We start from the raw sequence: 18,402 nt of genomic DNA on the forward strand, positions 1-18,402 counted from the left end.
GTACTACATATGGGAAACAGCAACCCCAGAGCAACGTATCAACTCTGTGGTACTACACTGACAGTGGTAGAGAATGAAAGGGACCTGGGAGTGGTTGTGCAGGCAGATATGAAGTTTTCTGAGCAGTGCAGACGAGCTGCAAGAGTATATAGGAATTTTTCTAGCAGGGATAAGGAGGTGATTATTCCCCTGTATAAGGCAATGGTCAGGCCACACCTAGAGTACTGTATACAGGTCTAGAGGCCTAATTTCAAGAAGGATGTAGAGATGCTGGAGCGAGTACAGAGAAGGGCAACAAGATTAGTGAATGGAACAAAGGGGTGCTCTTACGAAGAAAGGCTTAAGTTTTGCAAATTACAGTGTCTGGAGACTAGGCACCAGCGAGGTGATCTGATAGAGGTGTATGAAGCCTTGAATGGTTTGAGCATGCTCAGTGCTGATGGGATTCTTCCTCTAGCTCAGAATAATCACCTGAGAGGGCATAAATTCAAATTGAGGAAGGACAGATGTAGGATAGATGTGAGGAAATTTGCCTTTAGCCAGCGGGTGGTTGGTTGGTGGAACAGACTTCCATCCCTTGTTGTGAAAGTTGATAGCCTAAATAAGTTTAAGGCTCAGCTGGACAGGTATTTCGAACGAACAGAGGGGTGAAGTGGAAGTGGTTATTTTTTATTTATTTTTATTTTATTTTATTTTTTATTTTTTTGGCTGATGCTGCATAAGCTTGCTTTCTTGCATCAAATGCCTCTACTAATGCTAATGCTAAAAAAGACAAACAAAAGTCCTACCAACATAAAACTGCCATACTGAAAAAGCAGTCAGTCTCCTGTCTGTCTGCTGGGGGATTTCAATGGCCACCACTCCTTATGGGGAACTTCTAAATTAGATAGGCATGGCCAACTGATTGAAACCTTTCTGAATAAGCAAAACCTTACCATTATTAATACAGGTGAACCTACTCACATACAGTTGCCAACTGAACAAACTTCTACAATTGATCTCTCAATATGTTCCCCGGTACTGTTTCCAGTCATGGAAGGCACCTCCGTAGCCAGGTGGGAAGGAGCAGCAGTGCGTAACATACGCTTCTTGATTAGAGGGGTTCGATCCTGTCACCACCAAATGGAATGGTCTGTTATGAATTATCCCATGGGCAGTGATCATTTCCCAATTATTTGTAATATGCTTACTACTCAACTACCATTAGCCGAATGGTGCAGGAAATGGAAATTCTCTCGTGCCAACTGGTTTAAATTTCAGTCAGCTATCACCCTGCAAGAGGAAATTATATGATTAGAGCCAATAGATGAAGTGACAGAATATATCACATTGCAATTGTTATCAACAGCTAAAAACTCTATTCCATTAATGAATCCTATGGCCCGACGGCATTTTAACTACTGGTGGAATGAAGAATGCACGAAAGCAAAGAGGGAAAAAAATAAAGTGTAGTATTTATTTTGACGACCACCAACAACAGCTAATCTCATTAACTATAAGAAACTAAGGGCAAAAGTACATCTCATTCAAAGACAAGCCAAGAAGGATTCCTAGACTCGGTTTGTGTCCGTAAACAGAAACACTGAATCCAGATTAATATGGAAGAAAATTGAACAGCTTTCTGGCAAGTTTCTGACCATCACTTCCACAATCCTTTCCTGGAATGGGCAAGAACTCTCTGCTCACTCCTCTGGATATAGCAAATGCCTGGGCAAAACGTTTGCTCAAGTCTCAGTGGCATCAAGCTATTCCCCAGAATTCCAAAAAATCTAGAACATCACTGAACAGCGATCCATCAAATTTTGCACCTCACTGCTCTTACCATATCTTACCACTAATCTTCCATCGTGCAGTATGACTGATGACTTTTGATGTTATGATGAACATCATAGCGAGATCCAATCTTCCTTACGTTTCGAGGGTACAGCTCTAAAACGGCATTCGCAGGTCGGCCGCTAGTTACTACACCGGACCAAACCTGTTGGTAACTCTTTAGGAGGCTTCTGGATCAGCTAGTATAATCTTGCTACCTTTACTCTGTCAGATAGTGACTGGAGGGAGTCAGAGTAGTGTGTATGCGGGGAGGGGGGGGCATTGTTGAGGCCACGGTATGTCAAGGATCTGGGTATATTCTTACCATGTGTACGCCATATCCAAAAATTTCATTACTTCATACATGTCCCCCCCCCCCCCACTTTTTCTTACTATTGAATATACCATGAATTGGCAAACTAATAAGAATAAGCTTATCTGTGAAAAGATATAAACCTCCCAAACACTTCCTAGTTAATTTCACAAATATACGTGGTCACAATTCTAATCTCAACGATCTCCATTCCCACTTGATGATTTTAATGTTTTTCACAACTCCAGCTGGCTTCTGTTTTCTAGTCACATTGACCCAGCTGATCGAGATGCTGAGGCTTCGAAATTACTAATGACCTTGCACAGATTGTTCATTTACCTACAAGAATACCAGACAATCCTAACATTACAGCCAATGTGCTTGATCTTTTTCTCACAAACAACCCTTCTAAGTACACAGTCAAAGTGAGTGTTCCATTAGACACCTCAGATCACAACTTGGTGATTTCTCTTCTCCAATGGAGCCTTTATCTCATGGCTATTTCCAACTTCGTATTGTTTGGCATTAGAAGAATGCAAAATGGGATGACCTGTGAGATTTATTTTCTTCTTTTCTTTGGTCGGATTACTGTTTCAAAACTTCTGATGTCAACATTTTCTCAGATCGTGTCAGTGAAATTATTCTTGTAGGAATGGAATCCTTTATTCCACACTCCACTTTAAAATCTCGTCATTTATCTAAACCTTGGTCTTCCAATAAATGTGTTAAGGCTGTTCAAGAGAAGAATGTTGCATATCGTAATTGGCTTGTTTCCAATTCTTCAGTTTCGTTTTCTGCCTGCACCAAACCTCGCGACAATTGTAAGGCAGTTATTAATCAGTCCCAGCTAGATTTTGAACAGGCTAAGAGTAGAAAACTTGCTTCTTGCCCTAATGGTAGCCAAGCATTCTTGTCTCTTGCCAAAGCTATTGGCCACAACTTTTGCCCATCTCTGCTCCCACCTCTGTCAAAACTAGATGGTTCTGTTGTCACTTCAGCCAAGGACAAAGCTGACCTGCTAGCATCCCATTTTTCTTCCAACTCATGTATTAATGATCTTTGTAAAACACCTCCCACCATTCCCAACACGCTCCATTCAATGCCTCCAATGGTCTTCCGTCAAAAGGATGTCAGAAGGATGTTGACGAAACTCGATGCTAAGGAAGCTCCAAGTCCTGATGGTATTTCTCCACTTGTTCTCAAAACCTGTACTCCTAAATTTACTCTTCTTCTTTGCCGCCTTTTTTCACTTTCTTATTCCAAAGGTGTTTTTCCTTCTGGTTGGAAATTTGCTCATATCCAGCCAGTTCCTAAAAAGGGTGACAAATCCCTCCCATCCAATTATTGTCCCATTGCAATTACTTCTACTCTTTCTAAAGTAATGGAGAAATCAATTAACCGGCAACTCTTAAACTACCTAGAAACCTTCCGTCTGATCAACGATCGCCAGTATGGATTCCGTCAGTGTCGATCCACTGGTGATATTCTGGCTTATGTTACCCATTTATGGACAAATTCAATGGAAAAGTTCAGTGAAACATAAGCAGTTGCTCTTGACATATCAAAGGCTTTTGATCGTGTTTGGCATAAAGGTCTTCTAAACAAGCTTCCATCTTATGGTTTGCCCACTGTATTTTGTAATTGATTATCCAGTTTTCTCTCTGATCGCTCACTGAGGATGATGGTAGATGGCTGTCTGTCTTCTAACTTCTCCACTAATGCTGATGTCCCCCAGGGTTCAGTTCTTTCCCCCCCTCTCTTTTACTCTTGTCTATTAATGACTTTCTTACCTTCTTCCATTGACTGGAAATCCTATCCATAGTTTTGCCGATGATAGCACATTGCATTCCACTTTCCATTTTGAGAAACCTTGTCCTGCTCAATCAGTTTGAACTTCTCGAATATCCACTACCAGGAATTCTCGAGTGGGGCAAAGACAGCTTAGTTGATTTCAATCTTTTTAAAACTCAGTCTTATGTTATATCTTGCAAAAACGATTCTTCTGTTCCTATGCTTATCTTTAGTGACACTCAGATTTCTAGGTAATATGATATATCTCTTTTGGGGATTACCCTGACTTCTAATCTCTCTTGGCACAAGCACATTACAAATATTTCTTCCTCTGCATCTAAAAAACTTGGTTTTCTCTTTCCCTCTTGGCATTACTTTTCTTCCATACAGCTGTTCGCTCTGTACAAATCGCAAATCCGCCCTACCATGGAATATTGTTTTCCCACATCTGTGGCAGTGCCCCCAAAACCTCCCTCAGGCTTCTAGATTCCATTCAGAAGAGAGCAGATAGGTTAATTAATGACTCCTCTCTAATAGAGTCTCCCGCTCGCTGTCTCATAGATGTACTGTTTCTGCATGCCTTTTATACAGATACTTCTATGAGCACTATTCTTCTGAATTGTCTTCTATAATTCCCACTCTCTCTCTCTTTCAAAACAGTCCGAATACGTGCCGCCACCAGCCAACATCCATTTACTGTCCAAGTTTAAACTCACAGAATCAACTTTTCATCTTCCTCGTTTATTCATTCAACTGCTGTTTTCTGGAACAACCTTCCTTCATACATATTTCCTGAAAATTACGGTCTACAGAAGTTCAAGTCAACAAATATCTTCTTTTGTCTTCTCAACCTCCAACCTAAGCATGGTATTAAGTATTATAGGTTCTAATACCTTTCATGTTTGGGGATTTACCAAGATTATTAATGATCTTGGTAAAACTCCTCCCAACATGCTCTATTCAATGCCTCCTGTGGTCTTCCCTCATTAAAAAAAAAAAAAAAAATATATATATATATATATATATATATATATATATATATATATATATATATCCAATATGTTAAATTAAATAAAACATAAGCCAGTAGTATGGCAAAAACTGTAGAGCGAAAATTAACATAAAAATAACCCAAATAAACAATCGAACGAAAAGAAAGAATAGATATAAATAGTAGCCCGTAAACCCTTGTATAATTTCGAACTTTTAATCCAATTAAAACTATACAAAATTTAGACTAATGCCAATTATTTATTAATTTAGCGGTACCCCCCAGAGGTACCAGTTCCGAAAGACGTGAAATATCACCAAAAGAGGGTTAAAGGAACTACCAGACGGTAACAAAATCAAAATAAATTAAAATAAAATAGACTGACCATCATGTCCCATATCGACAGAGGACCATGAGGCCAATAATGATCATGGAATCGCTGCATTTCAATCGCTATACAAATCATCGCCATGGTGAAAAGATCGAAGTACCAATTCACCCTCCCTCCTCCGATCGATCCACCAATGCAGAGGATTTGCACGTCGGTGGTCCTTATGCAGCGAGAAATAAAATATAGAACAGACAGCACTCTAGAGCAGAGCCACACCACTGACATACTGTAAGCTGAATCAGCTTATATAGAAGAAAAAAGGAAAATAGATGGCGGCACAGGCGTTGCTAAATTAGCATATCGACCCATTACTGTTGAATTATATTAAATGTTGACAAAAGTTAAATTATAATAAAATAAATAATTAATTTATAATAAAATAAATAATTAAGCATTCATTAGAGGCAGCATCTTGCAATTCCTCCATATGAAGCCGAAATATATACTATCATTGAATTATATTAAATAAAATTAAATTATAATGAAATAAGTAAATAAATAGTTGAGCATTCATTAGAGGCAGCGACATACAATTCCTCCATATGAAGCTGAAATACATCCAATGTGTTAAATAAAATAAAATAAAACATAAGCCAGTAGTATGGCAAAAACTGTAGAGCGAAAATTAACATAAAAATAACCCAAATAAACAATCGAACGAAAAGAAAGAATAGATATAAATAGTATTACACGTTCTTAGCGTTTTTTTCACCAACCTTTCATGAAATAAAATAAAATTTTTGGGAGAAGCAACACCAGATCTCCCCAGACGATGCCACTATCACCGATCGGGCGCATAGGTTTTGGGACCGTAAGTGGCTCGAGAGTTTGCGGATCAGTTCTACAACTAACATTAATAGGGATAGGGGTGTACGGATTCACCCCCTTTTAGAGACTATTATCCTAAAAAAGGATGAACGGTTCCGTACGACTTCCGTTCGAGCCACTTCCGGTTCCACAATGCAAGAGAGCGGAACACGTGAGAATGAAAACATGTGATGTCTACCATTACCCTGCTGATATTTAAAGGTGCACTGAATAATAGAGAATACTGCTGAAGAAGAAGGCTGGAGCCTTTGAAAGCTACGGAATTTTATCGCTTTTAACTTAGTATATTTTAATGCATTTTAATCTTGTGTTTTAATACTTTTAATATTGTAATACGTATATATTAATTTTGTAAATACAGGTTATTGTAAATATAGTTATCGGGAATTTGTTGTGTTTTATTTTATTTTATTTCATGAAAGGTTGGTGAAAAAACGCTAAAAAAAAAAAAAAAAAAAAAAAAAAAACGCTAAGAACGTGTAATATGAATATACCCAACCTCAGAGGCCTATTTGAGGAGATATAAATAGTAGCCCGTCGATATGGGGCATGATGGTCAGTCTATTTTATTTTAATTTATTTTGATTTTGTTACCGTCTGGTAGTTCCTTTAACCCTCTTTTGGTGATATTTCACGTCTTTCGGAACTGGTACCTCTGGGGGGTACCGCTAAATTAATAAATAATTGGCATTAGTCTAAATTTTGTATAGTTTTAATTGGATTAAAAGTTCGAAATTATACAAGGGTTTACGGGCTACTATTTATATCTATTCTTTCTTTTCGTTCGATTGTTTATTTGGGTTATTTTTATGTTAATTTTCGCTCTACAGTTTTTGCCATACTACTGGCTTATGTTTTATTTTATTTAATTTAACATATTGGATGTATTTCAGCTTCATATGGAGGAATTGCATGTCGCTGCCTCTAATGAATGCTCAACTATTTATTTACTTATTTCATTATAATTTAATTTTATTTAATATAATTCAATGATAGTATATATATATATATATATATATATATACACACACACACACACATACAGCAGGCCCCCATTATAACGCGGTTCGCTTTACGCTGATTCGCTATAACGCTGTTCTTATATTATAACCCGTATCTGACTATAACGCTCTTTTACAGATTGCATCTTTGGCATATTTAACTAAATCGTTTCATTTGATGGAGTCAATAGCTTGAAAATGAATACCAAAACAGCATTAAAACATTTCCCACACTGACTTTAGAAATTTTCTCACGCTCAGTGAAATTTTCCTCCCACGCTAAATTAATTGCAGTACAGTGACTTGTTACCTAGTTCCGAGATCAACATTTTAAAAAATGATCGAGTATATTGCTTGTAATATTTGCGCTATATGCATTTATCCGAAGTCTAATCATCACTCAGTACAGTATTAGACATCGTGCGTAACGGACAGTTTACTTGAACATTGTATCGTAATTAATGCAACCAACGCAGTTACATTTTTGAAGAGTTAATAATGGCCGATAAGAATGAAAAAGCAAGGTCTGGGTGCAGTACGAAGACTATAAATGTAAGAAAAAGACTGAATTTGAAAATTAAATTAGACGTTTTGAAGCGAATCGATTCCGGTCAACAACAAGCGGATGTGTGCCATAATTTAGGACTTGCAAGTTTAACTGTAAGAACAATTATAAAAAAATAAAGAATTAATTTTAGCATCGGGAAATATAGTTGTTCCACTGTAAGCATATAGGGCTAGGCCGACTATTAGCATTGAAATGGAAAGACTTTGACTAATTTTATTGAAGATAATATCCAATGCAGAATTCAGTTAAGTTAAATATTATAAGAGAGAGAGAGAGAGATTAGCCAATATGATGATCTGAAGAAAACTCACCTAAAAATAAAAATGTGGAACCATTTAAAACTGGTAAGGGCTGGTTGAATAGATTTAAAATCCAGGAGAAGCCGCAAGTGCAGATGAAGGGGCCGAAACTTTCAAAAAAGAACTTGTTGTTGTTGTTGTTGTTTTGGTTTTTAGGAGCATTAGCAATTAAGGCCATATTGCTCCAGGAATATGCAGTGGTCATTTCCTGACCTTTCCGCATCCTCCGTATTTGGTGGTGACGGGCTCGAACCCCAGTCTAATCAAGAAGCGTGTGCTACGCACAGCTGCTCCTTCCCACCTGGCTACGGAGGCGCCGTTAAAATTATTGAAGAGGGGTATTATGTGTTATACTTCTCAACAAGATTTTAACATAGATGAAGCAGGACCCGGCGCCCGACTCTATGCACAAGTGGGAAAATAAATGCAATACATGACTTTTCAGGGGACTGAGAATATACAAATAGATCCTTTGTCGGAAGTCTTTCAAATTAAAAAGAAACAATGAAATGATAAATTTGAGGTATTTCATCTACAAGAAATTTCCATCAATCGGATTTTGCCAACTCAAGAAATAGTAGGGGGGAACTTCCCCCCTACTATTTCTAAAATTAGATTATAGTAAACTCATCAGTGTGTGTACTGACGGAGCGCCGTCAATGATAGGTAAAGCCAATGGCACTACAACTTTGCTTGAAAATTTTTTAAATCATCCTGTACTAAAATATCACTGCATTATACACCAAGAGGCACTGTGTGGAAAAACTTTAAATATGCAGCATGTTATGTTACCGGTTGTGAAATTTGTGAATAAAATTAGAGCAAGAGCATTAAACAGACTAGAATTCAGAGAATTGTGAGTTGTTAGATTTGGAATATGGTGAATTTGTCCTTCATTGTGAGGTGCACTGGCTTTCTGGAAGACAGGTTCTGAGTAGATTTTGGAAATTGAAAAATGCTGTTTATAATTTTTTAGAACAGGAAAATGAACTACCTGATGAAAGAACCTTATTATTAGATAACAACTGGCTATTTGATTTGGCATTTTTAGTTGATGTTACTAGTCATCTTAATGATCTAAATTCGAAACTACAAGGCATGAATAAATTATTTCCTAGCTTAGTAAATAGCATCAATTCATTTAAAATGAAATTAAAACTGTTCATCTCTCAGTTAGAAAATCAGGATTTAAGTCAATTTCCACACTTGAAAGAGCAGAATGAGTGTGCTGTGGATGATAGCAATTGGACCAAATATCTTGAAAAAATAAAGTTATTGCAAGTGTCATTTGAAAGTTGTTTTCATGATTTGGCTAAAGAAGAAAACTAGGTGCTTGCAATTATAAACCCATTTTTACTTAGTGAACAAAACACAATTGAGATGCCTAGTAATACACAAATGGAACTTATTGATTTAAAAACAAATTCATTATTAAAAATGAAATTTGATGAGCTTTTTTCAGATCAAAATGCTTCTGACATGATTAATTTCTGGCATTCATTACCCTGTGAATATTTCTCAGAACTAAGAAAATTTGCAAAAAATTATATATGTCGTTTCGGAACGACATACAGATGTGAACAAGCATTTTCATCCATGAAATTGATCAAAAGCAAAACGAGGTCGCGAATGACTGATTCAAATTTGAAGAATTCTCTGCTGCTCTCAGTAACAAATTTAACACCAAACATTGAAAGACTGGTGAAATCCAAACAGGCTCAAAAGTCTCATTAATGGTAAGTTGTTGTTGTTTGGTTTTTAGGAGCATTAGCAACTAAGGCCATATTGCTCCGGGATATGTGGTGGTCATTCCCCGACCTTTCCGCATTTTCCGTATTTGGTGGTGACGAGCTTGAACCCTGGTCTAATCAAGAAGCGTGTGCTATGCACTGCTGCTCCTTCCCACCTGGCTACGGAGGCATTAGTGGTAAGTAATGTTTATGTGCTGTAATAGAAATTGCTTTACATACAATAATTAAATCATTTAAAAATGTTAATTATGTTCATAAACATACTTTTATTAAAAAGGTTATTAAGGATATGCCTGGACTCCTAGCGAGCAGAGAGAACAGACGACTCCAAGTTCCAACCTGATCTCGCTCTCGGTGCTCTATCTCACTCAGAGCTCTCTCATCACATCCAACTGTGGTACAGAGCTATCTTCACCAAACGAGACTCTCTGGCAGCTGTAGCACCATCAGCGGGTTCCACGACAGCGGTCGCCCTCTCGTCCAAGAGATCATCTCTCACTATTGTAGATTGGTGCTCCAATAAACATGTGTCTTTTGAACTGGCGTACATTATTTAATTTAGTTGCGTGTTTGAGTTATTCTTTTTCCTCCTCTAAGTGAAGCAGATCCTACCCCTATCCCTATTTTCCAGCCCCACCCATGAATGTAAGAAGGTAGAAAAGGTGCTTGAGTTGTATGGCACATCTGAACTCGTAGGTGAAAAAATTGGCACATGGTATGTAAAAGGTTGGCACCGCTGGCCTAAAAGAAGTTTCATATTGAAAGGGGGGGAAAAATGACAGGTGTCAAAGCGGGGAAGGATCGGTCGACATTATTGTTGGGTGGTAATGCTGTGGGGATTTAAAATTAATATCCCTTTTAGTTTATTTGGAAGAGAGCCAAAGTTCAACCCAAAATCGACACATTTTTTGTGATTAAATTCATCAATTAAATTAAATCAATTTAGATCAATTAAATTCATGATTTTAATTAGAATTTTAAGTTTAATTTTGATACGTAAGTAGTTACCACATAAAAATATATACATATGTAATGCAGAATATTTTATATGTACAAATATTTAAATATTAAATATTTTGACCGACATTTGTGCATCTTTTCACTACCATTTATTATTGATTAGGAAATATCCTGTGGCACCGACTGCAACTTACAAATACATGTTACCTTATGGGAATGCGGCGCTTGCTTAGCGCGGATTCACTTAGCACTGTTTTTCTGGAACGAATTATCAGCGTTAAGCAGGGGTTACCTGTATAACCAGCCTCTTCAGTATTCGGAACTTCTACAAGCCTTTAGAACAACACGCAACAGTGCTGCAGGGCCAAATGGAATATATTACATCATATTACAGCACCTTAATGACATGCATTTACAACTGCTGCTTTTATTTTATAATCGAATATTCTGGGAAACATTTATCCTACATCCTGGCACTATGCCACAGTTCTGGGCTTTTTTTAAACCTGTAAAATATCCTTGCAGTCCTTATAGTTACCGGCCAATTTCCCTCTCCAGTTGCCTCGGTAAAATCATTGAGAAAATGATCCACAGACTCGTTTGGATCGTTGAAGACCACCGTCTAATGAGTAATAGTCAGTATGGCTTTTGCTAAAACAGGTGTGCCTTAGATCTCATGATCAAGGCCGATTCCTCAATTTGCAATGCCTTTGTGAAAAATGAATACCTTGTTATGGTCTCCATAGATATAGAGAAGCATTTGATACTAACTGGCATCACAGTATTAGTACTAGTGGCATGTGATACAAGAAAGCAAGTGTATGAGCTTATGCAGCATCAGCCAAAAAAAAAAAAAAAAAAAAAACCACACCATCCCCTCCAAATGCCTGTCCAGTTCCTTAAATTTATTTAACCTATCAACTTCCACAATGACAAATAGAAGTTTGTTCCAGCAATTAACCACCCGCTGGCTAGAGGCAAATTTCCGCACATCTATTCTACATCTGTCTTTTCTTAATTTGAATAATACAGAGGGACAATCACCTCCTTTTCCCTGCTAGCAAAATTCCTATATATCATTGACATGACCTGCCCTGGCAGCTTGTCTGCATTGCTTAGAAAACTTCATATCTGACTGCACAATTACTCCCAGGTCTTTTTCATTTTCTACCACCTGAAGTGCACTACCACACAGTTGGTATATTTCTCTGGGGTTACTTCTACCCATATGCAGTACTTTGCATTTGTCAAGGTTAAACTTCAGTTGCTACTTCTTAGCCCATCTGGCCAAATTATTTAGATCCTGTTGCAGTAGCACACTGCCATTACTGTCATTAACAACCCTGATAAACTTTGTATCATCTGCAAATTCCACACTAAACCTGATATACCTTCATCAATATCATTGATAAATATACAAAACAACAGTGGACCCAACACCGAACCCTGTGGGACTCCACTAATAACATCAGTCCACGAAGAGCAGCACCCATTGATTACCACCCTCTGTCTTCTCCCACTCAACCATCCTTTTATCCATTGTAGCAATTTACCCTTAATACCATTCTGCTCCAATTTGTACAATAGTCTTCCATGTGCAACAGTGTCAAAAGCTTTCCTGAAATCCAAATATATGATATCAGAATTATTTTTTGCATCCAGTTCCTTTGTAACCACGTCATAATATCCTATCAAATTTGTTAGACAAGACTTTCCCTTAACAAACCCATGCTTTGTCTGAATTATTGCTGCAGTCAACTGGTCTGTAATTATTATGTCACCCTTCAATCCCCCTTTGTTGTTGTTATTTGGTTTTTAGGAGCATTAGCAGCTAAGGCCATATTGCTCCCGGGATATGCGGTGGTCATTCCCTGACCTTTCTGCAGCCTCCGTATTTGGTGGTCACGGGCTTGAACCCCGGCCTAATCAAGAAGCATGTGCTACGCACTGTTGATCCTGCCCACCTGGCTATGGAGGTGCCCTCCCCCTTTGTGAATTGGGGATACATTTGCACATCTCCACTCTGTGGGGATCTCCCCCGAGTCCAAGGATGCTCTCATAATTATGGCTAAGGGTTTGCTTAATTGCTTTGCCATCTCCTTTTATATAACTGGTTAGATCCCATCCACCCCAGGTGCCTTTCTTATGTTTAACATCAACAATTTCTCCTCCACTTTGCTCTCATTTATTACAAAATCATTAAGCACCCTGCTATAATTTGATAACCTTCTGCCATTTTCAAACCTTAATAACTCCTCGTGTGAATGTAGATGCAAAATACTCGGTTCGTTTGCTATCTGAGCAGGATCATCAGCAGCCATCGATATCAAGTGGACCAATCAGATTCATCCCCTTCCTTTTAGAGTTTATATAAGTAAAGAAATCTTTGCTGTTTTTCTTTGTATCCTATGCCAAAAATTTCTTGTAATCTGCCTTCGCCTGCCTAACCTCCTTTGCGACCTGATTACAGACTAGCTTATATTTATCATAGGCTTCTGAGTCGCTTGATAATTTATATGCAACCCATCCATTTTTCTTCTCTGTCACAAGTCTCATTAGTTCATTTGATAACCATTTAGGCCTAAACCTTGAACAGTATTTCTTATTAGGTATGAAACTGTTAGTAGCTTCCACGATTAATTCCTCGAATGCTTCCCACTTAGAATTTACTGTTAGTAACATCGTCAGTTGATCCCACTGTAAAGAATTTAAAAACTGTCTGAGACCACTGTACTCACCTTTACGGAAGCAAAATCCCTTTCCTTTACCCCTGATGGTAATTATATCTTTAAGTAATTCCCACATCAGTACATTGTGATCACTGTCACCCAGTGGTTCTTTTATCTGCCAATTCTTAATACACGAATGATCACTGCTGATAACCAGATCAAGAGTATTACCCTCTCTGGTTGCCTCTCGAACCTGCTGCTGCAGAAAACAATCATCCAATAAATCCACAAAAGTCTTACTAGTGTGTGAGTGACCAACCCACAAGTTCCAGTCAATATCTGGGAAGTTAAAATCCCCCATTATAAGACATTCCGATTTACTAGCCCACTCTATTTCCCCGTACAGTTTCTTATTATACTCATCAGAGTCATTAGGCCTATAGCACACTCCTACTCTTAATTTTGCTTTCCCAGTGCTTATGTCACACCAAACTGACTCAACGGTGCACTCTTCATCTATATCAACTGGATGCACTTCTTTTGATTTTATGTTTTTCTTAATTAACAGCATGACACCTTCCTATCCTTTCTGTACACATTGTGCTCCCCAAATTCCAATTCTGCATTCCTAATATCAGTGTGACACCATGTCTCTGATATCCCAACAATATCCGTCTTTGATGTCTTGACCAACACTTCAAATTCATCAAATTTATTTACTATACTTCTAGTATTGGCATACATGCACCTATTCCTATTCCCCCTGACACATCCCATATACCCATCTGTTTCACGATGACTGCCATCAGTCCCTGAAACCCCCAGCACCTCTCGCTCCAGGTCACTACTTATTCTAATAGAAGTTGTGCAAGAATCACCTTTACCTCTGCCTGCAGCTACTTTTAACCTTTTAGTCTGTGAATCCCCCCAAGCTAGCAGTTTTCCGACACACCTAACACTGCCTCGATAGCATCAGCAAATATTCTTGCACCCTTTCTATTTAAGATCCCATCCCAGTAGAAACAGTCTCTCCTGTTAACAAGCACAGACTATGCTGAGAAATATTTTACCGCATGATCACTGTATAATCTCTCCAGGGCCAAATTGATTGACAAGTCTCTCATTATATATTCCCCCTATCGTGTCTGGGCAGAAGTGCAGGAACTTTAAAATTTAACGCTAACTTGTGACTTTTTTGCAACATTGACCTGTACTTGTTAAGTAAATCTGCAAATCTCCTACTCTTAATGTCATTGGTGCCAACATGTACAACAATATCACCTTTTGTACCCTTAAAAGATGATATATGCTTTACAATGTCATCAACTTTTGCCATTCTCAGAGACCTGCATGTTATTGGTCTCCAGGCAACCTAACTATATTAAGAACTTTTTATGGAGTCGTTCTTTTCAAGTCTCATATTTTGACTCCCTTTCTACGACATTCTTGCAGGAAGAAGGAGTTCCGCAAGATTCTGTACTGAGTGCACTATTTGCCCTTAGAACGGACTCTTTTACAAAAGAACTTCCAAATACTGTCGAGGCTTATCTTTATGCTGATGATCTCTCTCTTTCTTGCCATTCACAGAATATGAAGTCTATTGAATGTAAGTTACAGATATCCGTGAATAAAGTACGAAAGTGGGCAGTGCTATCAGGGCTATCATCTTTCACAACAGAAAATTGTTGCTATACATTTTTGCATTCAACGGGAATTGCATTTAGATCCTGAACTCTACATGTCAAACTTCACTATTCCGATTGTAACAACATCAGATTCTTGGGATTAACCCTTGACAAGAAGTTAAACTTCCTTGAACATATTAAATTTGTACGTAATACCTGTCTCATAAAAGATGAACATACTTTATCTGCCCTGTCTTGGGGAGCAGATCGTGCGTCATTGCTTTGAATATAGGGTACTGATTAGATCCCATTTAGATTATGGGGCTCCAGTCTATGATTCTGCCCGAAGGAGTGTACTACGCTGGCTGTACCCTGTACAACACAATGCATTACGGATTGTGTTTAGAGCCTTCAGGACATCTCCAACTCGTGGTCTATATATCGAAGCTCACGAACCCCCTTTACACCTCCACAGAAAAATGTTACTTCTTAAATGTGTAGCTGAAATAAAAAGTTGCTGTCCGAATCCTATTCACCCATACCTTTCAATCCACAATTACCTAATCTCTATAGAAATAATAATAAACTATTCCAGTTGAAATAGGAACCAAAATTTTAGCGCTCGAGCATCCAGACATCTAGAAGGGGAGAACTGGTAAGAACTGCACAGGCAAGAATAGGACATATTCATCTGGCCCACCTCCATATCTACTCACAGATAACGATCCTCCTTAGTGTACACACTGCTCAGCACATCTAACAGTCAAACATATTCTTATTGACTATCCTCACTATCAACAAGACAGAACATCAGTCATGCTTTCTTTGACTAAACTACAAGAACTGATATCACTAGAGCATATTATTGGCAATCAGGCAAACATTAATGAACTTTAAAAAATTGGAATATATCATTGACTCTGAATAGGTTTCTAAAATGAAATTGAAGTGTCTTCAATTCAGAATTACTTCTAACACACCCCTATGGACAGGTGCACTATAGCCAGTGCAGCTTTTGCACCACTAAACACACACACACACACACACACACACACACACACACACACACACACACACACACACACACACAAAATAATAATTTCAATAATAAACAAATAAAACTCAAGCATTTAGGGCATAAGCCTCAAGCTATGAAGGAGTCTAGACTATGTATAAATATAGTGCAAATGCATCAGAAATACATAGCTATATCTGAATAAATCAGAATATTGGTAAAACGGCATCGTTTTAAGTTATATCTCATATTGTGAATACCTTCACAACGAGTTGCATCGTTTTAAGTTATATGAGATATAACTTAAAACGATGCCGTTTTACCAATATTCTGATTTATTCAGATATAGCTATGTATTTCTGATGCATTTGCACTATATTTATACATAGTCTAAACAAATAAAAACAAAATCGTTTTCAACTTTGAAGTTTAACCATAGGCCAAACTGTGCACTATGCAGCTCCACATTTTGGTCCTAGTAGTTCAGTTAATGCGTAGTTGGCAGGTTGCCAATATGCATTTTTCAGCGGTGTTAAAATGAGGCAAAGGAACTGCAGATCGAGCAGTACCAATTTGAACAGTGCACCAAACTTGAATGAAAAAGTTATTAATCTATTTTCAACAAATAAAAACCGAAGAATGGATTTTATTTTTAAATAAAATTTCAAGATTGCCCAAATCTGTTAATGGTACGTGTCCAGTTAATGTTTTGTAGTATTTTTAACTGCTTATTATTATTATTACTATCTATGTCTACATGTCTTATAACCAAGGCAATTTAATGTGTTACTTTAAGAAGCAGCACCCCCATACATTAGAGTCACAAGCTATATACCGGTAACTGTATACACTGACCTAGAAATAAAACTGCATGGTGTAGTGTGCTATTAATATATAAATTATAATGAAAGTGTGATTTAGAAAGAAAGAAATATGTTGATGTGATCATATGATTTTTTCCTTTTAATATTACAGAGATATTGATGTTGATAGCCTGCCTGATGTTGGCGGAAGTGATTCTTTTTGTGATTTGTCCATTTTGGACCTTGTGAACGGCACTGATATCACACCTAGTGTTACTCCGGTGAAATTTACCAGTCTTCAGAAGAAGACAGCAATAGGCAAGTGAAAATATTGTATTAATTTAATGAAAATAAGGATATACGAAAATAAGTGTGTGTGTGTGTGCTAAACTGTATTTTAATGTGAAGTCTTTAAATTAAATTTAATATCATTTAATGTTTAATTCTTTTAACATGTCATTTTTAGGGCAATAGTCACAAGTTTAGAAGAATGTCAGTTAATCAAAATACAGTTAAACTTGATCGATTGGAGTGAAATATAAACGAAAAAATGGTAAAAAAAATAATAAAAAAATGAATGGATTCATGAAAATATAATGCAAGGCATTGGGGTTAGTAAAGATTAATCTTAGAATTATCCTATTCATCCTAACTTGCCATAAGAAACTAACACTAGTTAATGCAGAATAGAAAATTAAATCATGCAACACAAGTTAAAATTGCTGAGAGCTGTGACCTTGGCTTTCATGATTACCATCAGTCAGCAATTGAAGTATAAAGGACTGAAGAAATGTGATGAATAAAAAAAAAAAGCACAACTGAGTTTGTGCTTCACATCTGTCTTACACTGACATGGAAAAAGGATATGTTAGCTAATCTATACAGGTGAGAACTCAGTAGTTGTACAAATGGTAATTCAGTTTCAAAACACTTTATTGGATATGTTTGTAGAAGAACATTTGGTGATTTCCAATAGCAGAACGTTGTAACTGTTCTTTTAAACTATGATCCTAAGGTAAGCTGAGCTTGAAATAATATATATATATATATATATATGAGTTTTAGACACATTCAATAGTCCATATTTGATTGTAGTGCTCTAACTGCTGTTCCCACCTTTCTAGCATAGGATCATATAAGTCATAGATGGCCAACAAGTTGATTGCCGCTTTAATTTTCCGTAGATCATGATGAATTTAAAATATATATAAAAATAGATATTATGTGCCCCACTGCATATGCTTATTAAAATCTGTTGAACCACATGACTACTTTTGTTGCTGCGTAGCCGCTAGGTTTGTCGACTGAAAATTTGCGCAGTTACATTGTGGAGAGTATTTTTAGATGCATTTTTACAAATAACAGTCTCTTTTTGAAAATTTTAAGAACAAAAATGAAATTAAAAAGTGCTCTTCGAGATATGCAATTATCTCCAAATACTGTGATGCGACGCATCAAAAAAATTAGTAAAAATGTGAGCGAATAATTGCACGTTTATATTGCTAATTGTGTATCCTTTTCTTTACAACTGGATGAATATACAGACATCAGTGATGCAGCTCAATTGCTCAATTTTGTTAGTATG

At 37.2% G+C, this 18,402-nt stretch overlaps 1 protein-coding gene across 1 annotated transcript in view; it reads left to right on the forward strand.

Annotated features, from left to right (window-relative positions):
* The window catches only part of LOC150087240 (myb-related protein B-like), a 279,695-nt gene that overhangs the window by 187,301 nt on the left and 73,992 nt on the right, over positions 1–18,402 (forward strand). Inside the window, exon 9 of the mRNA XM_090371905.1 lies at positions 16,990–17,135. Coding sequence (XP_090228031.1) covers positions 16,990–17,135 — 146 coding nt within the window. The remainder of the gene's footprint in view (positions 1–16,989; positions 17,136–18,402) is intronic.

Source organism: Mastigoproctus giganteus, chromosome 4 (assembly GCF_048544385.1).
Source record: "Mastigoproctus giganteus isolate SK-2022 chromosome 4, ASM4854438v1, whole genome shotgun sequence".
Lineage (NCBI taxonomy): Eukaryota > Metazoa > Arthropoda > Arachnida > Uropygi > Thelyphonidae > Mastigoproctus > Mastigoproctus giganteus.